This window comes from Raphanus sativus, chromosome 2 (genome assembly GCF_000801105.2).
Source record: "Raphanus sativus cultivar WK10039 chromosome 2, ASM80110v3, whole genome shotgun sequence".
Classification (NCBI taxonomy): domain Eukaryota; kingdom Viridiplantae; phylum Streptophyta; class Magnoliopsida; order Brassicales; family Brassicaceae; genus Raphanus; species Raphanus sativus.
Window position 1 is genome coordinate 33716398 of NC_079512.1, and position 27914 is coordinate 33744311.

The 27914-nt window shown below is 37.1% G+C and overlaps 10 protein-coding genes across 12 annotated transcripts; 5 read left to right on the plus strand and 5 right to left on the minus strand.

The window, feature by feature from the left end:
- The first annotated feature begins 434 nt into the window (after positions 1-434).
- Positions 435-2198, plus strand: LOC108840893 (putative glycerol-3-phosphate transporter 2). Its single transcript, XM_018613700.2, has 2 exons — positions 435-1396; positions 1584-2198. Exons 1-2 carry the CDS (start codon positions 463-465, stop codon positions 2165-2167), a joined length of 1518 nt encoding a protein of 505 aa, XP_018469202.2. The 5' UTR covers positions 435-462; the 3' UTR covers positions 2168-2198.
- Positions 2173-2743, minus strand: LOC108840987 (uncharacterized). The gene has a single exon (XM_018613780.2). It carries the CDS (start codon positions 2639-2641, stop codon positions 2465-2467), a length of 177 nt encoding a protein of 58 aa, XP_018469282.2. The 5' UTR covers positions 2642-2743; the 3' UTR covers positions 2173-2464.
- A 2522-nt stretch (positions 2744-5265) lies between these two features.
- Positions 5266-8475, plus strand: LOC108817934 (monocopper oxidase-like protein SKS1). Its single transcript, XM_018590764.2, has 9 exons — positions 5266-5567; positions 5879-5988; positions 6096-6366; positions 6453-6588; positions 6684-7050; positions 7132-7497; positions 7576-7654; positions 7748-7947; positions 8050-8475. Exons 1-9 carry the CDS (start codon positions 5409-5411, stop codon positions 8144-8146), a joined length of 1785 nt encoding a protein of 594 aa, XP_018446266.2. The 5' UTR covers positions 5266-5408; the 3' UTR covers positions 8147-8475.
- Positions 8476-9926: 1451 nt separating this feature from the next.
- On the plus strand, positions 9927-10701 carry LOC108841514 (pectinesterase inhibitor 4-like). Its single transcript, XM_018614275.2, has one exon. It carries the CDS (start codon positions 9982-9984, stop codon positions 10579-10581), a length of 600 nt encoding a protein of 199 aa, XP_018469777.2. The 5' UTR covers positions 9927-9981; the 3' UTR covers positions 10582-10701.
- A 5850-nt stretch (positions 10702-16551) lies between these two features.
- On the plus strand, positions 16552-17232 carry LOC108841334 (pectinesterase inhibitor 4-like). The gene has a single exon (XM_018614101.2). It carries the CDS (start codon positions 16574-16576, stop codon positions 17147-17149), a length of 576 nt encoding a protein of 191 aa, XP_018469603.2. The 5' UTR covers positions 16552-16573; the 3' UTR covers positions 17150-17232.
- Positions 17233-18281: 1049 nt separating this feature from the next.
- Positions 18282-19670, minus strand: LOC108830187 (pectinesterase inhibitor 7). Its single transcript, XM_018603791.2, has one exon. It carries the CDS (start codon positions 19101-19103, stop codon positions 18498-18500), a length of 606 nt encoding a protein of 201 aa, XP_018459293.1. The 5' UTR covers positions 19104-19670; the 3' UTR covers positions 18282-18497.
- On the minus strand, positions 18907-21288 carry LOC108843655 (pentatricopeptide repeat-containing protein At4g25270, chloroplastic). Its single transcript, XM_018616896.2, has 2 exons — positions 19683-21288; positions 18907-19045 (listed from the first exon to the last, which is right to left on the minus strand). Exon 1 carries the CDS (start codon positions 21270-21272, stop codon positions 19695-19697), a length of 1578 nt encoding a protein of 525 aa, XP_018472398.2. The 5' UTR covers positions 21273-21288; the 3' UTR covers positions 18907-19045; positions 19683-19694.
- Positions 21289-21307: 19 nt separating this feature from the next.
- Positions 21308-23332, minus strand: LOC108840135 (probable UMP-CMP kinase 2). Of its 2 annotated transcripts, none has more exons than XM_018612961.2 (9): positions 23081-23332; positions 22942-22995; positions 22782-22839; positions 22423-22540; positions 22161-22317; positions 22012-22092; positions 21827-21934; positions 21631-21699; positions 21308-21529 (listed from the first exon to the last, which is right to left on the minus strand). In XM_018612961.2, the coding sequence occupies exons 1-9, from the start codon at positions 23147-23149 to the stop codon at positions 21470-21472; spliced, it is 774 nt and encodes a 257-aa protein (XP_018468463.1). In that variant the 5' UTR covers positions 23150-23332; the 3' UTR covers positions 21308-21469. The 2 variants fall into 2 exon arrangements, with proteins under 2 accessions (XP_018468463.1, XP_056859180.1); XM_057003200.1 differs by having other exon boundaries at positions 22942-23007; positions 23081-23319.
- A 1158-nt stretch (positions 23333-24490) lies between these two features.
- LOC108826123 (protein SRG1) lies at positions 24491-26116 on the plus strand. The gene is made up of 4 exons (XM_018599502.2): positions 24491-24776; positions 24846-25093; positions 25272-25599; positions 25683-26116. The coding sequence occupies exons 1-4, from the start codon at positions 24528-24530 to the stop codon at positions 25923-25925; spliced, it is 1068 nt and encodes a 355-aa protein (XP_018455004.1). The 5' UTR covers positions 24491-24527; the 3' UTR covers positions 25926-26116.
- Positions 26117-26260: 144 nt separating this feature from the next.
- On the minus strand, positions 26261-27668 carry LOC108826133 (uncharacterized protein C227.17c). 2 transcript variants are annotated; one of them, XM_018599510.2, is made up of 4 exons: positions 27509-27665; positions 27178-27228; positions 26832-26950; positions 26261-26505 (listed from the first exon to the last, which is right to left on the minus strand). In XM_018599510.2, exons 1-4 carry the CDS (start codon positions 27591-27593, stop codon positions 26383-26385), a joined length of 378 nt encoding a protein of 125 aa, XP_018455012.1. In that variant the 5' UTR covers positions 27594-27665; the 3' UTR covers positions 26261-26382. The 2 variants fall into 2 exon arrangements, with proteins under 2 accessions (XP_018455012.1, XP_018455020.1); XM_018599518.2 differs by lacking the exon at positions 27178-27228 and having other exon boundaries at positions 27509-27668.
- Between the last annotated feature and the right edge of the window lie 246 nt (positions 27669-27914).

Below are 27914 nucleotides of genomic sequence, written 5' to 3' on the forward strand. Positions count from 1 at the left end.
CACATAAACTATTGTTAGATAATTCCACATTTGTGTGTGATATCAGTGTATGATATCGTCTTCTCTATGTACTATGGTTTACTTTGCGTACATTTGGTGAAATTTAATCTAGAAAATTAGAGGCCAGTGAAGCAAAAGGCTTAGTCAAAAAATGAAAAAAAAAAGAAGAAAATACACAGCAAAGGGGCAAAACGAGGTATTGAAAATGAGCTGGTTTCACCTTCTTTAAGTAGTGCTTTTCCTCCTCACAGCTTCTCCATCCATTGAAGTGGCAGAGAACGGAGAGAGTGAGAGAGATCCTTTCTACGTTCTCTAATAGTTTTCTGTATGTTACTCTGCTTGATTTTATATATATTGAGGTTTCTTGATCTACAAGTAATAAAAATATTATGAAGAGACGTTAAACTGCTATCTTGTTCTGCTTTTCAGGTTTGGACGCTGCGAGGAGGAGTTACTAAAGAGATGGCGTCATGGACATCATCCCAATTCCTGTATGAAGAAACCAAACCATGCGGCATCCAGTTCCTGGAACGTTTCAAGCGTTCAGGAAGACTCTCCTTCAAGCAATACCAAGCCCTAGTCTTCACCCTGACCTTCGTCGCTTACATCGCCTTCCACGCTGCTAGAAAGCCTAACAGCATCGTCAAAGGCACCCTCTCCGCGTCAACAGTCAGAGGCGGTTGGTCTCCCTTTGATGGACCAGATGGAACAGCCTTGCTCGGACAAATCGACTTGGCCTTCCTCTCTGTCTACGCAGTTGGGATGTTCGTAGCCGGTCACTTGGGAGACCGTCTGGATCTCAGGACGTTCCTGACTATCGGTATGATAGGCACCGGCCTCTTCACAGCTCTCTTTGGAGTCGCCTTCTGGGCCAACTTCCACAGCTTCTACTATTTCTTGGCGGTTCAGGTTTTGGCAGGGTGGTTTCAGTCCATAGGTTGGCCTTGTGTCGTGGCCGTGCTCGGGAACTGGTTTGACAAGAAGAGAAGAGGGATGATCATGGGTGTCTGGAGTGCCCACACTTCGCTAGGTAACATCACAGGCTCTCTGCTCGCATCAGGGCTGCTTAGGTTTGGGTGGGGCTGGTCGTTTCTCGGACCAGCTCTGCTCATAACGTTCCTCGGTCTCGTTGTATACTTCTTCTTGCCGGTGAACCCTCCAACCGTTGGTGCTGAGAGAGATGGCACTGAAGTTGACTCCACAATGAGGCTTGGGGATACCATTACAGAGAGCTTCTTGGGGTCTAGAATGAGCACTGGCTTCGATAGAAAAGCAATAGGGTTCATGGCTGCTTGGAAGATCCCTGGTGTTGCTCCTTTCGCCTTCTGCCTCTTCTTCACCAAGTTGGTCTCTTACACTTTCCTCTACTGGCTTCCTTTCTATGTTAGCCACAACAGTAATGTTTCTTTCTCATCATCTCTCAACAACTAGTATTTTTATTGCATGAACACATTTTTTTGTTCATGCCTTATAATAATATGTGAAATGTGGCAACACATGACTATTCTGGACCAGTGGGGCCAGAATACCTCTGTATAATTCAAAAAAAAAATATATATATATATGTGACTGTGTTGATGCAGTGATTGGAGGAGAGTACTTGTCGGAGGAGACATCAGGAAACTTGTCGACACTCTTCGACGTAGGAGGCGTGGTGGGAGGAGTGTTAGCAGGATACATCTCTGACCAGCTGGACGGCAGAGCCATCACAGCAGCAGGATTCATCTACCTAGCGATACCAGCTCTCTTCCTATACAGAATCTACGGACACATTTCGTTGACGATCAATATCATCCTCATGTTCACCTCAGGAGTCTTTGTGAACGGGCCATTTGCTCTCATCACGACAGCTGTCTCAGCTGATCTCGGGACACACAAGTCTCTCAAAGGCAATGCAAGGGCCTTGGCTACGGTCACAGCTATCATAGACGGTACGGGATCCGTGGGGGCAGCGATCGGACCGGTTTTGACCGGTTACATCTCCGCGATTAGCTGGGACGCCGTCTTTTACATGCTGATGACTGCAGCTTTTGTGTCTGGTTTGCTGCTCACTAAGCTTATTGTAACCGAAGTGAAAGCTATGGTGTATGGATCATCTGAGGAGGAAGGTGAAGCGGCTACATCATCGTCGCCAGCAACTAGAGCTCCCATTGATGTCCTCCTCTAAGTTTCTTTTTCTCTCTCTTGATTTTGCTCTGTTTCTTTCATTACAAGTGAGAGACTTTTTGTTGTCTGTTTCTTTGAAAATTTTCATTACAACAAGTGAGAGACTTTTTGCTGTTTTTTCGTTTGTCAGTGTCTAAAGTTTGAACCTTTTGAATGAGAATAAAGTTAACTTCGCTCTCTAACCAACAATGGATATACTATCCTTAAAAAAAAAGAGAAAAAAAAAAAAAAAGAAAAAAGAAAAACTTTAAGGAATGATGTGGCTGGAGGGAGGAAGCATGCAAGTGGAGGAGGTGTGTCAAAGGTGGTCGTCGTCTGTGCTTTTGGGTTTGCGATATTTCTTTTCAAGTTCCTTAGCCTTAGAGAGGGCGTAGTGGGCAAGGGTGTTGATGTTAGGAACGTTGTAGTTCTGAGCGATGTAGATCCCACACACTGTTCCCGTGAGGAATGAGAAGCTGCTCCTTACTATCCCCATCCTTCTTCTTCTCCAGATAACTAGGCGAGAGTGAAACGGTTTCTCCGTCTCTCCGGCGTGAAGCTAAATCGGGGTAAAAGATTGAATTGAATTGAATTGGCGAGAGATTTGATTAAAAAAGAAGAAGAGATTTTGACAATTCTGGAAAGTCGAAGAACCGACTGTAAGATCAACTAATGGGCCTGATGGATATACTTGGCCCAAACATAGTTTAAACTTCCTGAAAGAATCAGATTTTCCTTTTTTGTCTACGAATGTAAAAATGCCATCATTCCTCAATAGACTAGCTTTGATAAGTATTAAGTTATACGGGCATGCTTTGAGGTTTCTTGGTTTCTAGTTCCTTTAGTTTGCCTGTTTAGAAAGCCAGTAAAGATCAGATGTATGGGGCTTGTGCCTCGTTCTAAGCTCAAAGATGGGTTCTCTAAAAGCCAGTAAAGAAGAAAACAACATCCATGTTGTTTGAAAATCTTGATCTCAAAGGCCAGGGCTTGTGACCCATGAGCTCAGCCTATTACTATTTTTTAGTCTACTTTAATTTATGTCTCGTATTACTTGTTAATGCCCTCACGTTCTTCCATTTCATTTGCATATTGGATCTTGTCGCTAGCATGAAATGGAACATGAGTTGTTCTGTGAACTCTGGTTACTTTAAGGATTAGTCCAAATCTGATTTTAAACAAATTAAATCAATAAACTATACCTGAATGCTTTCAGGGAAAGGAGTCTCGACAAATGTAATAAATTTATAATATATGCAGAGCCTTGGTTGGAGGAATTATGATTTTCTTTACCAACATCACGTAATCAACATAAATTAAAGTAGACTAAAAAATAGAGTAGTTACTAGTTATCTAAAAAGCGGTCCGAATACTGATGATACATAATTAGCTTTATTTTCAAAATCTAAATAAAAGCTCTTTGTATATATATGATATTATATGAATGTTTAACATACAGCCTTTTTTGTGTTTATACAAATGCATAGTATAGGTTTGTGACTCCATTTGATAAGAAACATCTGATAAAGTAATCACTTAATTGTTGCCGTGAAGAAAGAGTTTTGAAAATCCTAATTAAATAAATACCTGTAAGTTATAACTACTAGACATTTACAATTTCGATTACATATGATCAAATAAAGAAGTAGCATGTAGGTAAAGCCAAACTAAAAAGATTGTGAACGGATTTGTTTCTTTTAAAAGAAGCAACTTTCTTCTTGTCCATGCAGAGCGTAAACTGCACTTTGGCAAAAGATAAAACAGTTGTTTCTATTTTAATACGACTCTAGTTAGCTCGAAATATACGTTCATTGAATTTCCCACTAATAAAAAAAGAGAGAGAGACATTATGGCTTATGGATCAGCTCAACGTATCATAACGACTCAATGAGAATCATCACTAATTTTATCGACAATTTGAAGAAATTAACAGTCAAGTGTTTATTTATTATGTTTAAGTTTAATCGTCCCGACCAACAAGGGGGAGCAAATTGGTGCCATAATAATAGTAAAATAGCGGAAAAGGTGGTGATTTGTTCCCACATTCTTCTGCGCATGTTTCCTCAATCTTTGCGTTTCAAACGGTCTTCTCCACTCTTGACTTTCAAATTGAATCTGTTTTACTTTACCAAGTTTTCATGTTTCTTTTTCTGAACGTTTGGTGTATATCTGCTTACTCTGATATGGTTTGACTTGTCCTCTAGATTAAGAAGGCTGAACTAAGTCACCAACTAAACTTTCAGAACTGAAATCGACCTTAGTTGTTAGTTTTAGCGCAAAATAGTTTCTCCCTCAACCAAAAATATTAGAATATGTGATATTACATCCTATCACACGGTGGATTAGCAAACAAAGAAATAAAATCATGAAATCTTTGACTAAATAAAATAAAGAAATATTTGCCTGTCACTTTTGTCGCTATGACTTTAAAATATAAATTTCTAAATTTTTCTAACTCTTAAAACAAATAAGGAAATATGGACAAAACAATAATCAGACTTAGAAACTTTGAAAGGGAAATTAGGAAATTAAAAGTCTGATTGATAAACTCTTAAAACTTTAATTCCCTTTGAAGCTTCAAAAGTCTAGTCCCAATCATAACCATAGCCTAGTGGTTGCCAATTCTCTAAATTCTTCACTATTTGGGTAAAATCCAATCCCCCATATTACATGTTCTTGGAAAAAACTTCAGATGTGATAAAGATAATAAATGATAAAAAACTATCTACAATCTTAATGTTTTGTTTTTAAATTGCAATAATATAGTTTTCAATGATCCCAACTTTATACGTTACTATGAAGTTTTTCACACTACATCAGAGCATTTTACATTCTTAATTTATTTGATGTTTTTAGTTAAAAGCCAATCTCACACACAGAACCGTTCTAATTTTTAACACCTAACACAAATTGATTATATAAATGATTATATAAATGATTATTTAAATACAAGACAAGATAATTTAAATTTAAATACATAACATATTTTTGTGTGTCTGAAATAACTAATTTGAGAATAATGACGAAAATAATTGAGGAAAAGAAAAAACAGGAACGTGTTTGTATTTTTCTACACTCATGTAAGGAAAATTCAAAAAAACCTCTACACTACTGACACACAACACTTTCACACCTTTTCTTCGCCTTCTCTCTACCGTTTCCTCTCTCTCGTTTCGTTTCAGTTTCCACCCTTTATTATTAATGTCAAAACCGTAGTAAGCAGCTTTGCGCGATTCCGAGAAGAAAAAAAACCTAAAATCAAATCAATGGCGACGGTCTCTCTCCACTTCTTCTTCTTCTTCTTCTCTCCTTCTCTCCTCTGCTTCGTGCTTCTCTCCGGCGTGTCTTTCGCGGCGGACCCTTTCGTCTCCTACGACTTCAAAGTCTCCTACCTCACAGCTTCCCCTCTCGGCGTTCCTCAACAGGTTTGGCTTGAGACTTCTGCACTTTACTTTCTCCCCCCCCCCGGAAATCTCGGATTCGGTGTCTTAATAACGTTCTCGCTGTCAATCGAGAGAGAGAGATCTTCAGTGTCTTTTAGCGAGTGATGGGTTTTGTTAAAGGAAGTCGCTTTTAGTTGATCTAAAAGGCTAAACTTTTACCATAGAATCTCAAAGATTGTGACTTTACATGGGTTTAGGTGTTTTTCAGTTAAATGGTTACTGTAGGAGATATATATAAAGTTTGCAACTTTAGTTTGGTGCTAACTTCGTATATACTACATGAGTTTCTTCAGGTGATAGCTGTCAATGGGCAGTTTCCAGGGCCTCTGCTTAATGCTACCACCAACTACAATGTTGTTGTTAGAGTCTTCAATAATTTGGATGAGTCTCTTCTCTTGACTTGGTTAGTCGTCCAAACTGCTTTCCTTTCTCTTTTTTTTTTCTTACCAACTTATCATCACATCACTACTAATATATGCTGCTTCCTTGTGTTTCTTCTTGTTGGAATAGGTCTGGCATCCAAATGCGGCGTAACTCGTGGCAAGACGGTGTTCTTGGCACAAACTGCCCAATCCCTGCGGGATGGAACTTTACTTACCAGTTTCAAGTCAAGGATCAAATTGGGAGCTTCTTCTACTCTCCCTCCCTCAACTTTCAGAGAGCCTCTGGTGGTTTTGGTCCTGTTGTGGTTAATAACAGGAACATTATTCCTATCCCTTTCCCTCAGCCTGACGGCGAGATCATCTTCATGATTGGCGATTGGTACACTCAGGACCATAAAGTATGTGTAACCAAATCATCATCATCACTTTGGTCTTTTTGTCTTTGTTTATTTAATCTTTATATATACCTTTGCCTTTTCTTCAGGCACTAAGGAGAATACTTGACTCTGGGAAAGAACTTGGGATGCCGGATGGAGTCCTCATCAATGGGAAGGGTCCTTACAAGTACAACAGTAGTGTGCCTGATGGAATTGATTACTTGACCGCTCATGTTGAACCAGGTACTACGTTGGGATGTTGACGACTCTCATCACACATATGACTCTTTCCCTTTGCCTGCGTTGTGTTCTCAATGGTTTGTGTTGTATTTTTGCAGGGAAGACATACAGAATCCGTGTTCACAATGTTGGGATCTCTACAAGCCTGAACTTCAGGATTCAGAACCACAACTTGCTTCTGGTGGAAACCGACGGTCACTACACCTCACAGACAAACTTCACCGATTTCGATATTCACGTAGGACAGTCGTATTCGTTCTTGGTGACCATGGACCAAAACGCCACAAGTGACTACTACATTGTGGCAAGTGCTAGATTTGTGAATGAAACCGTGTGGCAAAGAGTCACTGGTGTCGCCATTCTCCATTACTCTAACTCCAATGGCCCTGCTTCTGGTCCTCTACCTGTTCCAAAAACAGATGTTTCTGCTCCGTGGTCAGCAATGACCCAGCCAAGGGCCATTAGGTGCATTTAAATATGTTCCCTTGGTTATTTCTACATCTTGATTTTTGGTCCAACGAGTCTTGACTCTTTTTTCATATGCAGGCAAAACACATCTGCTAGTGGAGCTCGTCCGAATCCTCAGGGATCATTTCACTACGGTCAAATAAACATCACCAACACATACATCTTGAGAAGTTTGCCTCCAACAACGATCAACGGGTCACTTCGTGCTACGCTTAACGGGATTTCGTTTGTGAATCCAAGAACTCCAGTGAGGCTTGCGGATCACTATAAAGTGAAAGGAGCTTATAAGCTGGATTTTCCTGACAGGCCTTTTGATAGACCTCCTCGTTTGGACACATCTTTGATCAACGCAACGTACAAGGGCTTTATACAAGTTGTTTTCCAGAACAATGACACCAAGATGCAGAGCTTCCATGTTGATGGCTATACATTTTTCGTCGTTGGGTAAGAGAAACCATGACACCTTTGTCATATATTCTTTTTTTTTCTACTTTGGTGTTGATGTACCATGTTATTATCCAGGATGGATTTTGGTGTTTGGTCTGAAGACAAAAAGGGTTCATATAACAACTACGATGCCATCTCAAGAAGCACAATAGAGGTTCATACATGGCAGCATCACTCACATTACATCACTCTAATCTGCAAGTTCTCATAATCATTGTTGTTTTTTTTTGTTTTACTTGTAACTTAGGTTTACCCAGGGGGATGGACGGCTGGACTTATCTCCCTTGATAATGTGGGAGTGTGGAACATCAGAGTAGAGAATCTTGACAGATGGTATCTTGGTGAAGAAACTTACATGCGGATCATAAACCCTGAAGAGAATGGCCAGACAGAGATGGATCCCCCTGACAATGTCCTTTACTGTGGTGCTCTTGGGAACATGCAGAAGTAAGCATCTGAAACTTTGCTATCCTTCTTTCTCTCACTCTTTTTCTCTACAGTATGATATAGAATCTTAAAACACTCTCCTTCATGGAATGATTGTTGCAGGAAGCAACACCATTCAGCTGCAACATCTATTATATTAAATGGACACTTGAAGCTAATGTTTAGCATGCTAATGGCATTGGTTTTCATCTTTTGTTGAGCCTTTTACATCTTTGGAGGGAAGTTCTCCGATCTTTGTTACTAGCTCGGCTGTAGATCGTAGTAGATGTTAAACATTGGATTATTTTAGTGATTTTCAGATTAATTTATCATCATATTCCATAGATTTGCCTTTCCATGGATTATGTTATGTCTTGGTCTTTGTCACACCACTCTCTAAATTGTAATGAAAAAAGTTGTGGTTTTCTTTGTTGTTGTTGTCGTCTTCTAAACCATCCACATCCTTCATGTCTCTTGATTTGTTATTCAGTCAGCGTTGTGGAATGCTTCCAAAACTTTATTTAGTAAAAGCTCCGACTTGTTGTTTGTGTACTTTTGAATTTTGAATCAGATGACAAGTACACTCGTTTGTCGATACTAACGGATATATGTGTGACATTTGGCTGTCTTTTGGTATCCTGTATGATTTGTTTGATTACATGCTCTAGTCCTTAAACTTAAACCGTAGCTATATCGATTGCTAATATTACTAAACCATTTAAATTTTCTTTTGACATGATAAATTAGAAATTAAGAAAATTGATAAAGTAAAAAAACATCTCTCGAACTACGAAAGTATGTTAAAAAAACTAATGACAGGAGCCCAAATAGAACTTTAGTTTAACTAATACACAAAAAATCTTTAAAAGAAAATTAAAGCATTTTGCTTCATTTTTTTAAGGTAAGCTGAAAATCCAGCAAATAAACACCTGTGTATAAGTAGTTATGCATGGGAGATTAATTTGAATATAAGTTCCCTATAATGTACATACCATGATACGTTGATCTGTCTTTCTTAATAATTACGGAGGAGACATTATTAGTACTATATCATGATTAAAAAACAAAATAAAATGATGTTTCTCCGAATAAAGAGATCTGGTCCATGTTCATATTACATGGACATCATGCTACATCACGTGCCACCTTGCTTAAACACCGGAATGAAGTTTGTATTCATGTTCTAATTTTATTTTGAGACCAAGAGAAAAGCTCCTTGATTGTTTGGTATAATTTGAGGCACCAAGGTTGTGCAAAATTTGAAAGCCAGTTTACAAAAAAAAAAGTTTGTGCAAATTATTATAAACAGATAGGTAGAGACGGTCATGTTTTTTTTTTTTTTTTTTGTTGCAAATGTTAAAATATATACCAAAGCTTTTCTGTTTTACAAGATTTGTGGTAAACCACTTATTACAAGAGACAACACAGAGAGATTACAAAGAATACAGAGCAAGAGGAAGAGAACAATGGAGTCACAAACCGGAGGGGAGAAGGGAGAGATACACTTGGAACAGAGAGGAGACAGCAGTAGGTGGTTGACGGTCATGTTATTTGAACACAGCCATCTTTTGAAGTTACGATAGCTTCTTACGATCGTTTACACTTTACAGCAGTGTATATCATTGACTGAAAACGCTACTAACTTACATAAGTGGTTAATGATTCGGAAGAAATGGAACAAACAGAATGAGATGTCACATGGTTTACATGTATTTATGTCATACTATTATATTGTCTTATACTAGTATGTTTACCGTTCAAAACCGAAATATATAGCTCTACCGTTGTTTTTCTTTTTTCAAATTTGAAAAATTCTACATATACTATTGTATGGTTGATTAAAATAACTTTATTACATTTAAACTAGAAGTCTAGATCCAATCATTCCCTTAATAATTGATGAGATGAAATTAATAATATAGTATATCTTGTGTATTAGATCAACATATATATATACACACAAACTGCATAGTTTCACAATTCGCCAAAAAGTTTGCATCTCTGTTCTCTCTCAAACCCCAAGTTAAGAAGAACATAACCCTTAAAGTAACAAACATGTTGCGTCTAGTCATACTCTCTCTAACTCTCATTGCTCTCATTAACTCATCAAACATCCCATGTACAACAGCTACCCCACCAGCCAAATACCAAAACTACAAAACATATGTAAAAACAGCATGCAACTCAACAACATACCCTACAATGTGCTACAGCTCATTGTCCTCCTACTCTTCAACCATCAAATCCGACCCAATCAAACTCTGCATAACATCGCTCAACATCAACCTCAAATCCGCCAAAAAAGCCTCGTCCGTCGTCTCTAGCCTTCTCAAAAAGGCCAAATCCACTTCCAGCCCTGAGGTTCCAATCCTCAAGGACTGCTTGGAGGAGATGAAGGACACTGTCGACGAGCTCAAGCAAGCGACAGCCGAGATGAAGAACCTCAGCGGAGGAGGAATCTCAAAGGAGGAGCATCTAAGGAACGTGAAAACGTGGGTGAGTTCGGCGTTGACAGACGAGAGCACGTGCACGGATGAGTTAGAGGAAGGAGAAGTGAATGCGGACACGAAGAAGAAGGTGAAGAAGACTGTTTCTGAGCTTTCATGGACTACAAGCAATACTTTGGCCCTGATGACTAATTACCTAGGTTACTGAAATTAACCATTACATTCACCTCTTATCTTTGCATGTGCATGTTTACGTTTTCTTTTCTTTTTTTGTTTGCTTGTTAAAGGTGAACGTTTCGTTTTGTTTTCTTTATGTCATGATTAGTGTTCATATGAATTCCAAGTTTTCACACTGCCCAACGTTTTATAATTACTTCGACAGTCAAAATGTGCATTCGAACTTATACTTCATGCGTGTGTTCACATGGTAATCTCAAACCGTAGATGTTGTTAATTCGTTATGAATGACTGACAATCATAACATAAAATAATAGCATGTAACCGAACAAATAATGAACAAATACACGGTGGGCTTTTTAGGTAATGGCTTTGTATTTTTTTTTTTTGAAAGAATGTTAAATTTATTCAAATAAAAAAGAGCTTATTTGCTTAATAATCAAAATCATAATGGAAATTAAGTGAATGACATTGATGTTGACATAATTAAAAAACTATCATTTGTGTTTCATATTATCCGGTTATACTTTCTGCATGTGCAAGTTGCCAGTACCAAAAGAAGAAAAAGATGATACGATGGTTTATGAAGTCAATCCATTTTTTTCTTTTATTTCTTTTTTTTTTTGCTTAAACTCCTTTGTGTTATTGGAGATGATGTAGTAAAATAATATATGGTAAATTAAACACATACTTATGATGTTAACAAAATAAAATGTGCCCAATATTTATTGTACACTATTCATACTTCACACAGTCAAACCAGAATGTTTTATTCCATATAAACAAAATAGTATATAAGAGTGAGTTAGTGAAACCCCCACCCAGATGATAACACTAAACCCTAACCTGGAAATATCAACACACATCCGAGATATAAACAGTTTTCTCCGTTTTCAAATAATGACATTCACCAGGTTCATAATACTATACTACATAGTAAATATAGTATACTACTTTTAGAGGTACGAGGAACTAAACTTTAGTTCTCATTCAATAATTCAGAGGACTTTAGTAGCAAGGTTATATGGATGTTGTACTAATATATTATTGAATAGAATAAACTGACATTACGACATAGATGAGTTCATATCACTAATACAAGTAATAGAGTAATGAGGGTGAGTTAGTAAAACCCTCACCCAGATGATAACACTAAACCCTAACTTGGAAATGTCAACATAAACCTGAGATATAAATAGTTTTCCCCGTTTTCAAATAATGACATTCACCAGGTTCATACTATACTACATGGTGCATATAGTATAATATTTTTAAAGTGTACGGGCTCGTTCAATAATTCAGGATGAGTAAGTGAAACTCAACTTAGATGATAAAACTATACCCTAACCCGAAAATGTCAATCCACATCCAAAATATAAACAATTTCCCTCTGCTGAGTAATATTGACAGTAACCAGATTATTACATGTTTATGAAATAGTATAGAAATATGTCACGAATAATATGGTACCCTTGCATAAATAACTATACTAAAGAATATATAGTATACTATTTCGTTGACTGAATATAGTATAGACGACGAGTTCATCTTCTTTAATTCTTCTTTTTTCAAACGTGCTGATACACCTCCACTTTGTTCACCATCGTTATTTTTCACCACCATGTAAATATCATCTTTGTCTCATTTCTTTTTTTTCCAACACAACGATTCTTCTACCGGTCCGTCGTCGTTATTTTTCACTATTGGAACACTAAAACAAAAACAAAAACAGAGTAAAAACAGAAACAGTAACTGTAACAGAGAATAAAAACAGAAACATAAACACAATATAAAAATAAAAACAGAAACAGAGTATAGGCAAAAACAAAAACAGAGTAAAAAGTATGATGTCACCTCATTCTCTACGGTGCCATCTTCTCCTCCAAATTCAATGTCATAAGTCATGAATCTTTGTTTTTTACTTGCTTTGAAATAAAGTGGTGTGTGTTTGTACGTACCAAGAAGAAACAAAGATTTGGTGAAAAAAAAGAAGAAGAAGAAAAGAGATGTGTATCAATAATAGCCACAATTTATCATATTGTTTATTTAATATTTATTTTAATATATATTTCTTAGCAGGTTACACATGTCACCACTAAGGTGTAATATGGCTATTTTTTATATTATGGAACTGGTATATAGATGATTTAGAGATTTTAGCTATGAGGTGAATTAACATTTATTTGATGGTTGTACAATCCAATTCCCCAATAAAAAAGGTTTTTGTACAACTAGTGCATCTTTAGTTTAAACAAGAGTGATATCTTTTAACCCAAAAACAGTGGTTAAGCTCGCCTAATCTCTAGTCGAAAACCAAACCGCCATTGTGTTGTTGAAAACTGTTCCTCCTCTTCCACGCAGTGAACTGATTCGGTTTCTTAGCTGCTTGTCGATGAATTTGGTAATAATAATGCTCGGGGAACGTAATGGTTCCAGTTGGGCCATTTTCGATGAACTTGGTAATGGCTTTGTATTTCATATCCCATGTTATTATTTAGGCAAATATATATGGATCGATCAACATGTCAGAAGGATTCGTAACGGTTCCAGTTGGGCCATTTTCTTATCAACAAACATGAATTTAAACTTAGGGGCCAAAACTAAACTATTTAAAATGAAAGAAATTACAGACAAAGAAAAACTAGAAACCCTATCTAGAATAACTGTGTGTGACATCTTGATCAACTTGGAGCTGTCCGTCTCATAATCGCGACAAAACATGCGCTCTTCATATCCCTTAAACTTTTTCATAAATCTTTGTCCTTAAACTTCTATAAAATAATCAAAATATAGTATCAAATTTCAGTAATTCCTGGTTAAAGAAAAGGTTGTTTAAGGATTGTTGAGGATATTGTTGGGTTAAACCCACGAGCCTTTCAGGCCTATCAGAGATTCAGCCCTACTTATATGAGTTCTATCACTAACTCGAATGTGCCATCCATTAGAAACAAAATGTCTTCACATCGATAGTTGAAAAGGATCCTAAACAATATGATAGATGAGTCGCGATTTTTATCACCAATTGGATTGGGTCCCCCTACCATACCACAAGACTATCTGAGTTCACAGGTTTACTTGCATGTACTTTTTCTTGAATCGAGATTTTTGTGGTGTTCAGTCTACCGCTCTATGGGTACAATATCGAAAAATGCATTAAATGGATGCATTGAGTCTGATTTGGAAACTCATCTAATTTAACATAGTATGAGAGTCCAATCTACATAATCCAGACCGATTCACACCGATCTTGCTGAAATTTAGCCCATCGATTATTGTCTAAACATTTTGAAATTGACGTTCAAAAAATCATTGTCTCGAGGAGGTGTATTAGACACAAAGTATTTCACATCGGTAGTTGGAATGGATCGAAGCAATATATAAGATATATTAACCACTATTCTTATCACCAATCAATACTATTAATTTTGCAGCATGACCTATTGATATTTAGTTGTGTCCAACTCAAAATTTCAACAATACATAATCATGATACCTTTTTAATATAACTGCAATAATTAATGTAATTGACTAATATAACTGCTTAATAATCATCGTCCACTTTTTGTAACTGCATAAAAAATCCACCATTCTCTATTGCCTAATAATCTTTAATATAACTGCAACAATTAATAATATTGCATAATATAACTGCTTAACAATCATCACCCACTTTTGTAACTCCATCAAAAATCCTAATAATCAACATTTCAACAATCAAATTATTATTTGTTTCCTAATATGATTAGACCACTGGATGATATATAATCATAATTGTTTTTCAATACAAATCCATACATATTTGATTCTTAATGAAAATTTTACAGCATAACTTCAGACTTATCATTTGGTCAATAGATTAACTGAGATCTTGACAAGAGCCAAGTGAATTTAAACTGTTCTGGTTTCAAAGGAAATTTTAAGGCCCATACAAATATACAAATAATCGAGACCAATATCAAATCCAACTTACACTAAAAACCGAATAAATTTTTGAAAAAATGTTATAAAATAAAATTTAATATTCTGTTAAATATATATATATATATATATATGTAAATAGGTTATTTAAAAAATATAAAATTATAATAAAAGATATACCCGTAAAAATTAAAATACACACAAATATAAAAATTATATTAAAAAAATAAAACAAAACATATACCCGCCCTCGAAAGGGCGGATCAATATGTAGTTAGTTTTAAATTGAAAGTCCATCTAATTTTACACTATCAAAAATGGCATGAAAAAGGATTAAACACACAAGATTGAAAAACACTCTGCATGGCTTACAATGCTATAAATTTCATTAATAAAAATCAACAGCTTAAAACTTTGCAAGCTCGTAGATGATATAACAATGTGGCAAGCTAAATTGATATGACTCAGAACCAAACCAAACACACATTTCTTGAAAACAGAAAAAATCCAAATCCAAATCCAAGACCAAGAGTAAAACACTCAGTCCCCGAAGACCAAACCCGTTATATATTGAAATGGTCAAAAAATAGTTGGTAAGTAGTAATGTAATTGGTTAAAACCCTAAAAAAGTTCCCATCACTTCGATAGGCCTTCTGAATTAGGTTATATCCTCTCTTTGCCTTGACCCAAAATTGCTTCTAAGTTGTTGTTTTTGTTAGTTTATATATTGAAATGCTATATATATATATATATATATATATATATATATATATATATATATAAACTACGTGCAAATTTCAGCAAATAAACACTTATATATAAGTTATATGCAGGGGAGATCAATTTCAATATCAAATCCATATAGGCTATAATATACATATGTACATGATACGTTGATCTGTCTTTCTTAATAATTACACAAGAATTTCTCTAAATACAATGTCAAACAAACAAAATAAACAAAACAAAATAAGTGATGTTTCTCCGAGTTAAGAGATCTGGTCCGATTTAAGAGATGATTAATACTATGTCAAACAAACAAAATAAGTGATGATTAATACTATGTCAAACATCACGTGCCACCTTGCTTAAACTACGGGATGAAGTTTGTATTCATTTTCTAATTTTATTTTGACATCAAGAGAAAAGCTTCTTGATTGTTTTGTATAGTTTGAGATGCTAAGGTTTATGAACACAGTTATGCAGCCATATATGTATATATGATATACGTTTTACAAGTTATGCTGTTATGAGCTTACAAAAAGTTATGCTGTTATGACAGTTTCTAATGATTGTTTACACTTAACAACATAATGATTTGATTGGAGATGATACTAACATATACAAGTGGCTACTAATCCGGAAGAAATGCAAACATTGCAGAATAAGATGTCGCATGCTTTAAATGTACTTTGGATATCTCATAATCTTTCCGTGTTTCATGTTAGATGATATTTTGACATTATATACATATTTTAATAAAATTATTTTAAATATATATAATTTGAGTTCTACCCTTTTTTCCAAAGATGAAAATATGTATACTTGCTATTGTATGGTTATTTCTAAAAGGATTTTATTAAATGTTTAACAAAATTATTTTAAATATACTTTACGAAAACTTCATTGATCCAATGATTTAACTAAATATTTATTAATACTTTTACATAAAAAAAAATCTGAATTCTAATTTCCAGCAAAGAAGAATTATACAGAATATTAGAAAAATGCTTATCAAAGATCTTAGGCATAACACAAAAAAATATCGGTAAACATGAATTTTCATAAAACAGGTAAAAGTGTCGGATGTAATATCGTCTATATAATGTTTTTCGTAGTTCGTAACATCATAATTGACAAAAAAAAATTGAAAAAAGCACAATAATTTGGTAATTTTTTCTTTTACATATTCAGAATAAAAGTGTAGATCCCCTTAACAATTGAGATACAACTAATACTCAACCATGTGTTGTGTACGAGATTAATATATATATATATATATACATACACATACTCCATAATTTCACAATTCGCCAAATAGTTTGCATTTCTATTCTCTCTCAAACCAGGTTAAGAAAAAAAAAGAAATCCCTAATTAACAAAACATGTTGCGTTTCGTGATACTCTCCCTAGCTCTCATTGCTCTCATCAACTCATCAAACATCCCGAGAACAACAGCAACCCCACCAGGCATAGCCCCAAACGACAAAACGTTCGTTCAAACCGCATGTGACTCAACACCATACCCTACAATGTGCTACAAGACATTGTCCCCCTACTCTTCAACCATCAAATCCGACCCCATCAAACTCTGCTTAACATCGCTCAGCGCCAACCTCAAATCCGCCAAAACTGTCTCGTCCATCGCCTCTAGCCTTCTCAAAAAGGTAGCCTCCACCCATGACGTTCCGAATAAATTCAAGGACTGCCTGAAGCAGATGAAGGATACCGCCGAGGGGCTCAAGCACGTGATCGCCGGAATCATGAACAGTAAAAATACAAAAGCGGAGATGAAAAGGATGTTGGATACGTGGGCAAGCTCGGCAGGGTCCACGTGTATGGACAAGTTCAAGGAAGTGAAACTGAATGCGGAGATAAAGAAGCTGAAGCAGGCTGTATCTGAGCTTTCAATGACTACAACCAATACTTTGGCCCTTATCACCAGGTACCTACGTTTTTGAATTAATCATTATATATTCATCTCATTTCTTTGCATGTGCATGTGTACGTTTTTTGTATGCTTGTTTGTTTGTTTGTTTGTTTGTTAAAATTGTACGTTTTCTTTTCTTTATGTCATAATTAATAAATTCCAAGTTTCCACAAGTGTATAACGTTTCAGAATTACTTGACAACCACAATGTGCATTTGAAGTTGAAGTACCATACTTTCCAAGAATATTAATAAGTTCTGTATATGTTTTGGATTTTTTTCGTACTTCATTCATGTGTTCACACTCAAACCGTAGACATCGTTACGGTAATCATAAATACTAAAGGTAACAGAACGATATATGGTCGGTCGACTTTCATTTGGACAATGCCTTCAGAATAAGAAACGAGAAAGAGGCATATATTTTTTCCAAATAATATTTGTACCGCGAGGCTTGAGTACATATGGCTCAACATGTTAGAAAGATTCGTATTTCATCATATCCCATGATGAACGGTTCCAGTTGTACCATTTGCCGTTGACCTTAGGGATTTTTTTCCTTAGGAGGATTTCGTTAGATTTTCCTGATATCAACAAACATTAATATTTTCCTGATATCAACAAACATTAATATAGTCTTACCAGCCAAAAACTTTGTCTTAACATTTAAACTGAAAGAAATTAAAGAAACATAAAAGCTCAAACACACAAACAGGGCGGGATTGGACACAAGTTCTTGTCCGCAGCCCGCGACGGCCAATGAATTTGATAACCGCTGCGAATCGGGACATTTAGACGCTGGCCATCCGATTTGACATCTCTTGGTCAATAGATCGTAGAAAGAAAAAAAATGATCACTCGATAGAAGACTGACATTTTGATCAACTTGGAGCTGTACGTCTCAAAATCCGGACAAAACATGCCCGTAATACATTTTTATAAATCTTTGTCCACAAACTTTTTTAATGAATTAAAAGTTATTTCAAAAATCATTAATTGTTTCCAAGTTGGTTTCGAAATAGAGTTTGGTTACGGATTTTTGAGGATATTATTGGGCCAAACTCGAAAGTCTTTCAGGCCTATTGCAGATTCAGCTTTACTTCTATGAGTTCTGTATCACTAACACAGTCCACAGATGAATGGCATCAAAGATGACCTGAGAAAGATTTAAAAGATATTATTGCAACATCCTCTACATGGCTTACAGATCTATATAATTTTACCAATTTAAAATCAACTATGTGAGCCCGTAGGTGATTTGTCATATAACAATGTAGTAAGCGAAAACTGATGACTCGGAACCAAACCAAAACACACACAAAAGAAGAGAAATCCAAGAGTAAAACACCAGTCCCCCAGGACCAAACCTTTGCAATATCTTCAATGCTTGGAAGCAAATACATTGATCAAAGCCAATGCATTGCTCGTATCTTGTGCCACACGCAGAATGTGTTCTCTGATTAAGCTTTTAAGCTCTCCATCCATGGCTTTCCCTCCAAACCCATCAAGACACGTGCTCTCATCTGTCAGAGCCGCACTTGTCCACGTCCTGACATTGTCCAGACATAACCAGAAGTCTTCTCCGCTTTCGCCTTCCTCCAGATGCTTCAGTTCCTTGAGCGAACTTCTCAACCTGTCAACAGTATCTCCCATCTCTTCTACACAGTCCGAGACAGCCTCGTGCTGCCTCTCTGTGATTCCTTTATAGTCAGTCATGTCCGAGACATAAGTTTTGGCTGACTTTGCTCGAGCCAAGCTAACAGCAAGCGCTGTCTCAGCGAGCTGACGAGGGCGCTTCTTGATCTCGCTTGCATACGAAGACAGAGACTGAAAGCATAGTTCCGGGTAAGTTGTTGTCTCACAAGAGGCTTTCACGAACTCTGTATCATCACTAGATTCCTCTCCAAGGTTTCTGGCCGTGGCTATAGCTGCGGTGGACGCATACAGAACAAAGAGAATCAGAGAAAGAGCTAAACTTTTCACCATTTTGCGTTCCAAACACAAATGGGTTTTTGATATAAACAACTAAAAGGGGTTCAGGGATTTATATAGAGGCTGATACTTTGCGCTACACACAAAGCACTATTTATTTTTTAGCAAAAAATGGAGTCTGGAGTTAGTTGAAACGTTCATAAATGTGAAGCAATGAGGGTATCAATTAAAGAGGATAAGCTGGAACTGCTTGTCTTCATCTACAGTGTTTTATTACTTGACAATGCTACTTCTAGACAGCATATTTTGGATCCTAGCTTTCTAAATATGCAAGTGGTAGGTCCTAGTGCACGTGACCAATGACTAAACCCATGTTACTAACCCATATGAAAGCACTGGTCACGAGAAATATTGCTTTTCAATTGAATGATGCAGTGGAAAAAAGTACAATATTAGTGAAGACGCTAGTTTTTAAGTCAAATCTAGCAGAAGACATCCCTCGAGAATCTATAGACATAAAAGAAATCACTTCTAACAGCTAACCAATCAGAGACGCGTTCACACATGTCACGTGATCCTTTTCCCTATGAACAAACAAGCCACTTGTGTGTGTGTGTAAGGATTACAGTGTACCTTCGAGGAGACCTATGCTTCCAATCCTCGATCTACCATCATCTGTCTTACTCTCTCAACATCTTCTGTTCTCTTTACCTTGCTATAAATCCTCATTAACAGCTCGAAATTGTGTTCGTTATCAGGTTCCAACTCAAAAAGACGTTGAGCAGCAACCTCTCCTATATCTGCATTCCCGTGGATGTAACAAGCGTATAACAAAGCTCCCCAGACAGTTGGACCGGCCTCAAACCCCATCTCTTGAACAATCATTGAGTAAGCCTCCTGCAACATCCCTGCTCTTCCGTAGAGATTCACCATACACGCATAGTGTTCCATCCTCGGGTTTATCCCGTATTCTCTCGACATCAAAGAGAATAGTCTCTCTCCATCTTCCACCATTCCTGTATTAGCACAGAGAGATAGCACCGATACAAACGTGATAACATCAGGCCTAACGTCAGCACGCTGCATCTCCTCAAAATACTTCAGACCGTTAGAATCTTTAGAGTGAGCAGAGATAATAGCATTCCAAGATACAACATCTCTCTCGAGCATCCGATCGAATAAGTAGCAGGCTTGACCTAACTGTCCCGTTTTGGAGTAGAGAACAATCAAAGCATTCGCAACGGATAACTCAGACTCCATTCCTCGCCTAATCGCCCATCCATGTAACTGACGTCCATGTTTCAAAGACAAAACACGAGCTAGAACACTGGATACAGCAACCTTATCAGGCTCAACCCCATCTCGAACCATAAGACGAAAAATGTCCGTAGCCTCGTGTAACAAGCCATGGTGAAGGTAACTAGTCAACATTGAGTTCCAAGAAACATAGTCTTTCTGAGGAATCACGTCGAAAACATTCCTTGCTTTAACAATGTCGCCGCATTTAGCATACATATCAACAAGAGCGTTGAGGACATAGACATCGCGTCCGAAACCTTCTTTAACCAGATCACGGTGAACTGCTTCTCCAATCTGAATGGAACCGATTCCTCCACAGGCTTTCAACACTCGTGGGAAAGTAAACCGGTCTGGTTTAACGCCATCTTCAGCCATCTGGAAGTAGATAGCCATGGCGTCTTCGTACTGACCAGACTCCGCGTATCCCGAGATGAGAGAGTTCCAAGCAAAAGCAGATGACTTTCTCTTAGACATTTGATCGAACACCTCGTGCGCAACCTCCGCGTAGCCGCAAGAGGCGTACAATCTGACGAGCTTCGACGATACTCCCAGGTTGTTGCGTGAGAGGTACGCGGGTATGAGGCGGTGAACTCTGACGCCGTGGTGGATGGCTCTCAAGGTGTAGCATGTCTCGAGGAGAGACGCGAAGATCTCTGGTTCGGTGATCGTGATGCCTTTTCTGGCGGAGGTTTCGAGTTCTGTGATGACGGAGTCTAAGGCATCGAGTTTGGTCCGTTGAATGGATTGGTTTCCGACCAAGATTGGAGTGGGAGATGGTTTGGAGAAAGAGAGGGAAGTGAAACCACTGTTGTTGTCGAGGTTTTGTCTTTGCTTCAACTGTTCGTAATGTCTGGGCTTCTTTTTCATCGAAGAAGAAGATATAGATGGATAATAAAAGCTTGGTGTGTATACGATACTCACCATCTTCTCTGTGTTCTCAATATGATAAATGGAGAGAAGAAGCAAAGCTTAATGTGAAATATTAGTAATAAATATTAAAAGTTACATTGTTTTTTTTTTTCCTTTTTGAGTTATGATAAGATAATACAAACAAAAGGATGCAAAGCGTATCAAAATTCAATAAGTAATGAATAAATTTCAGAGACTGATTTAACTTTTTGTTAAGAAGAGTTTTCTACCAAAGGAGACTTTGGATTTACATGGCGACTCTGCTTCAATTGCTGCACATACACAAATTATAGTTTAGTTATACACAGGTGAATGAATAATGCAAACAAGAAAGACATTTTGAATTGAAATGCAGAAAGAAGTTAGTGTATACCTCCTCAAATGGAGTGAAAATAGGTAGAACTTGTTTGAATATGTCATCTACTGTTCCTATTGCATTAATCTGCACAAAAGGATGAATCAGTATATATCAGCTACGAAACATTCGAATCAAACTATATTAACAAGCAAGCTTCTCCGAGATGAAGGCATAAATGTTTTTTGTTTTGCAATGAAGTACTACTACTCACAGTGTAGAGTTTTCCTTTGTTTTTGTAGTAGTCGATAACAGGACGATTTAAGGCCTCAAAGATTTTCAGACGCTTCTTCATTGTAGTTATGTTATCATCAACTCTGCCCTGCAACGTCATCAAGGATTCGGTGTTTTCATGGTACTGTGTTATTAACTGAAAACTTTGACAGTGGAAATACGCACCTGGTTACGATTCAAGACTCGTTTCACCATCTCTTCCTCGGGGCAATCGAAGAACAGCACTACATCCGGGTCGGCTCCTACCTGCAAGGAGTTTCAAGGAGCTTTAGTTTCGAGAGCATTTCTTAGTAAAGAGGAAGAAGACAACTGACAATGCGCTCAAAAGCAACACGATTCTCCTCGGTTCGTGGAAAGCCATCAATGAGAAACTTGGAACTGTTACTCGACTCCAGCTCCTTCTGTAATAGTTTGACTGTAACTTCAGAGGGAACAATTTTGCCATCTTTAATCAAGTTTAGAATCATAGCCCTGCAACATTGAGATTTCCTCCTCATCATGAGCAACTTACAACGCTTTCTTAGTAACAATACACACAGAGGAGAGAAAAAGAAAAACTGAAAACAGTCTGTGTACCCGTTTTGAGTGTGCATAGCGATTTCTCTCCTAAGCAAATCACCAGCACTGAGATGTGTCAATCCAAAGGTCTCAACAATCTTTTCACATTGCGTTCCTTTCCCACTTCCAGGTCCTCCTGAGAATTGATTATATTTATACAATCCGTCATACTAAAACTCAAACCAATATTTTTTGATTCACTTCACAAGAATGGAACAACAGATGGTGTGCCATTGATTGAAGAACACATTATTTTATTTCCCAGAACCAAAACGTCTAATATTAGTTTTGTCCCAGTGGTCATATTATCAAAAATTCCAGATGAAACTCTGAATAGATCCAACACATTATTAAAACAGCAGAATAGAAAAACTCACCAAGTACAAATGTAATGAACGGAGCTTTCTCTTTCGGCCGTAAAACACCTTCTTCTCCCTGTCACATAATACAAAATACAAAACAAGTTCCATGTACAATACCAAACTCACAATCAAACGAGCATATATAACCAATATAATGTTATGTAGTATATATTACCGGTTTGCTAATCTCCGTTGCATATGATTCTCGAATGCTGAGCCCAAAAGCTGCCTGGAAAAATACCTAATGAACTGTGCTTTAAATTCCACAAGATTCGAGCGATTGGGATTGAAAAACAAAGCGGAAAACGTCGCACCTGGTTACGCGAAAGGGATCGGGAAGATGAAGAAATCGTCGAAGAAAGTGATGCCACGCGTCTCCACATCTTGTCGTCTTCTTCTTCTACTTCCTTCAGGTGTCTGCGATTTCAATTTTTTGGATTTTCGATGTTCAGATTCCAGCAAACGGATCGAAGGAGAATAATAAAAAAATAATGAAGAGCAGTGCGTCCAAAAAAATAATTATTCAACGTTCCCGCGACACCGTTTTAAGTGGGATTTTTTGGTGTGTTTCAGCTTTTAAGCGACCTGCGAACATTTAAAAAGGAATAGGTCAGAAACTGAACATGGCACGCAAGTTAAAGCCTACCGTGCAGTTTTCCATTTTTTCTGTAGAAAGGGAACGCTGTGTCGTTTTCTTGCCTTCCGAAACAGCACGTATACTTTCAAATAAACGAAAGTTTAAATTTGGGCTACAGTACTTTATTATATACCAGAAACTAAGGCTTACCAAAGCCTTGTAAACATCTTATACATAAACAAATATTAAGCCCAAGTGCTAAGTCTAGACTCCAGAGATTTTTTTTTTACTGTTATACCGGCCACATAATTATATTAGTGATTCAATAATTATAGTGGTAAATTTGAGATCTAATGGAGAGGAGGTGTGGAATTCGACGACGTATCCTACTTACATTTCTTTAAATTTTTTTTTTATTAAGAAAATAGGTCATATTTTCTAAGTCTGCTTCCAGTCCAATTATTGGTAGGACAGGCTCAGGCTCTGTAGAAAACGTTGAAAAGTAGCCATATCTTCTTGGACTACGTTCTACAAACCAAACCGTATTCTTTGATGACATCATCTGAACTTCTAGATGTACATCTTTTTCTTACGTAAACGCACTCGTAAGTGTGCACTTGTTTGTCAATGATTACAGAATTCTACTGTTTTTTCATTTTTCTCTTATATCTAATAAGTAATAATACATATCTCTATAGTTATTCTCCATGTCATTGTCATGGTCGTCACGTTAATTCAAATTTCATTTTGTTTTGTTATTAATGCTTAAAACCTAATGAAACATTGGCTGTAAATTGTTTCGTCAAAAAAAAAAAAAATTGGCTTTAAATTTCTAAAATTTCAGAGACGAAAACTGCCAAAAAAAATTTTAAGCCTTAAATTTGCTTAAAAAGTTAAATGAAATTTTCAAAAGAGTCATTTGCATGAAAAATATGTCTATAGTCTTTAAAATTTTAGGACCGGTTCACGAAAAGTCAAAAAAAAAATCGAATAATGATGTAGTAATTGGACAATTATCACTTTTCTTTTTGGTCAGTGCTTTCACACTTGTAACAAAAATGTCAAAAACAATTCAACAAAAGTGTTGTAATTTTTTTTAAGTTTGTAATTTGACTGTTACCAAAATATAGCACTCATTAAATTTGGCATTAGCTACATTTTTTAGCATTCAAGAAGAAGTCACCATGGAAGCCAAGAGAGGTATCCAGTGGAGCTCCATTATAGTTCCTTCTGTTCAAGAGATGGTGGAGGAGAAGCTGATCACCAGGGTTCCTCCGAGGTATGTACGGTCTGATCTAGACAAAGCTGAGATCGACAGTGATTTAACAACCGAGATCCCCATCATCGACATGAACCTTTTGTGTTCTTCAACCTCCATGGACTCAGAGATTGACAAGCTCGACTTTGCATGCAAAGAGTGGGGATTTTTCCAGGCAAGTCTAGAAACTCATTCTTTAAGAACGTACATCATTGTTGACCTGTCTTTATGATTATCTATCTAGCTTGTAAACCATGGAGTAGACTCAAGTTTCTTGGACAAGATTAAGTCAGAGATTCAAGACTTCTTCAAGCTTCCCATGACAGAGAAAAAGAACCTCTGGCAACGACCAGGTGAGATCGAAGGGTTTGGACAAGCTTTTGTTGTTTCAGAGGAGCAGAAACTCGACTGGGGAGACATGTTCTTCATAACAATGCAACCTGTTGATTTACGCAAGCCTCACTTGTACCGCAAGTTACCTCCTCCCTTCAGGTTTGCATCTGAGATTTTGGGAAATATAAAAATTTACTAAAACTTTGATAAAATATTTTTATAGAAGAAATTAGACGTCTATGTATATAACTTTAAAACATTTGGAGGTCCATGTCAATGTTTCACTTGTCTAACAAGTGTTCTCTGTCAAATACTTGTTTATGTTCTGTTTCTCCAGAGAGACACTAGAGAAGTACTCCGATGAAGTGAAAAGCATAACTAAGATCTTATTAGCGAGCATGGCAAGAGCCCTGGAGATCAAACCCGAGGAAATGGAGTACTTGTTTAGTGACGACTTAGGACAGAAACTGAGGATGAATTACTACCCTCCTTGTCCTGAGCCGGACCAGGTTATTGGTCTAACTCCGCATTCTGACGCTACAGGACTCACCATCCTCTTGCAGGTGAATGAAGTGGAAGGTCTCCAGATCAAGAAAAATGGCAGCTGGGTTTCAGTCAAACCACTCCCAAATGCTTTCGTAGTCAATATTGGAGACATATTAGAGGTAAGTCAAATGGACTAGAGAGAAAGACAATGGTATATCAATTGTGAATGGTTGGTTATTAAGGGTATTGGTTATCAATGTAGATGATAACGAATGGGACATACAAAAGTATAGAGCATCGTGGGGTAGTGAACTCGGAAAGAGAGAGGCTTTCTATGGCGGCGTTTCACCATACGGGAACGCGTAAAGAGATTGGTCCGTTGAGAAGTCTCGTGGAAAGGCAAAAGGGTGCATGTTTCAGGACCGTGACCGCTGAAGAGTATTTCAAGGGCTTGGCCACACGTGAGCTCGATGGAAAAGCTTTCCTTGATGTTTGGAGAATCTAAAGGAATCCAAATAAACTCTGTCTTCTCCGACCGTTCTCGTTGTAGTACTGTCGTATTTATACTTCTAGGCCTAGACGCCTTGTGGTACCACGGATCACATAAAAAATTGCTAAACTTTGTAATAGAAGACCTTTTAAGGAGAAATAAACGTTGGTGTATGTCTAAAATAATGAACTTTACATTTCTGTTAACATGTATTTTTTCTGTTGTTACCAATCAACCAAACACATTCCACAGTCCAACAAATGATCTCTGAACATCCCTCCATCTTTTTTTTTGGTGGCTTCTTTGGGGATTGAGACATAACTTAGCTCAAAATATTGATGGTAACCTAATGACAAAAACTTTTTTTTTTCCTATCCGGCAGAAAAATCTGCAGATCTCTAGCAGAAATCGAGTTTCTTGGAAGTAAAAAATGTCAAATCAAGAATCCAGTAGGGAAAGTAAAACTGTACTTCTAATAATTCGGATCATCCAAATGGCCGAAGGTCTCGTTCCAATGTCTTGAAGCTTCTTCCTCTGTCCGCATAATCCAGATATGATTTGCTGCATCTGCTTTCTCTTGCTCTTCCAGAATTTTCTGCATTTTGTCAAACCTCAAAATATTATGGAACATAGCAGATACTCTCTCATATACATAGACAGTTGAACCTCAACCAATGTTTTCGATATTGTGCACGAGAACAAATGTTTCCAATTTTTATACTGTTTCCGTAAGAATAACAGAATTGATTCTGAAAGTAAACAGTTAAAAGCTTGAACCATAATAATTGAAAAGAAGTGTGATTCACATAAGTCCCAAGTCATAGTTAATATTCTATCCAGTGTAAGTGATATCCGATAAATGATGCTAGTGTTTGATCAAGTAGACAAAAGTAAAATTGTGAGATTAAAGAATCAACAAACCTGGGCTTCAGAAGCAGATTTGGTCTTTAATGAAAGACAATCAAAGAGAGCAGAGAACTTCTTAGTACAATCATCAAGTTTCCCAACCCGGTAGTACTGCTGCATTTGGTAATATGGTGCTGCAAATAATATGGTTTCTTCAGTTAATTATCCTTAGTCAACAGAGCCAAGACAAAACTTTACAGGTGAAATGAACTCATCATCATAGAGAGCAGAAAAACATAGCTTAACAGAATGCAAGAAGAGAGCCTTCGAGCAAACAGAGACACAAATACAAAACATACACCTAAAAAGAAAAAAAAATCATGTTCTTTCATAAAAGATGAAACTTCATCGGACTTTCCACCTTGTAATGTCTCATCGCCATTGGTGGTTTTGATGGAGCATCTAGACATCCCTTCAACAAAAACATACATTGCGGAAATGGTTTCAGACATCTTTTTTCAAATACCAAAATTCCTTATCATTTGGGTGTAAAACTAAAACATTTCTAAACCTTGAGCTATGTTTCTTTTTAATTGTAAAACAGACAAAACAAACACTGAATATTACACAAATAAAGTTGTTTACAGAGCTAAGAGAAGACTATATCAATCAAGTTCAAATTTTGTTTGTCCAATGAAAAAAAAACCGAATCGAAGAATGCGATCAGACAAAAAGAGTGAGACAAGACATACAGTAGCAGAACCAGAGAGCGTCGAAGTATTTAGTGCATGACACGCGCCGCCGCACATCTGAAGAGTCGTCCATCTCCGTGCTCATCGTGTTTACTACTCTCAGGTGCAGGAAATGGATCTGAAAACGGGTCAGGTGGTGTGATTCGGGTTTTGGATTTAGAGTTTTTTCCCACTTTTTTAGTAATAGAAAAAGCCCAATAAGAAGAGCCCAAACAAAGAAGATGATACAACATCATCTGTGTGACATTACAATTCCCTCTGGAGTTAGTCAACCGTGCGATGATGTGTATCATCATCATCATGACATGTGAAAATGGAGTCTGACAAGGCCCAGTCCGTTGGTTTGAGTGTAATGACCAGTGACCGCTTGTGTGTGGGAGTTAAGGAGGAATCTTTAGTCAAAGTT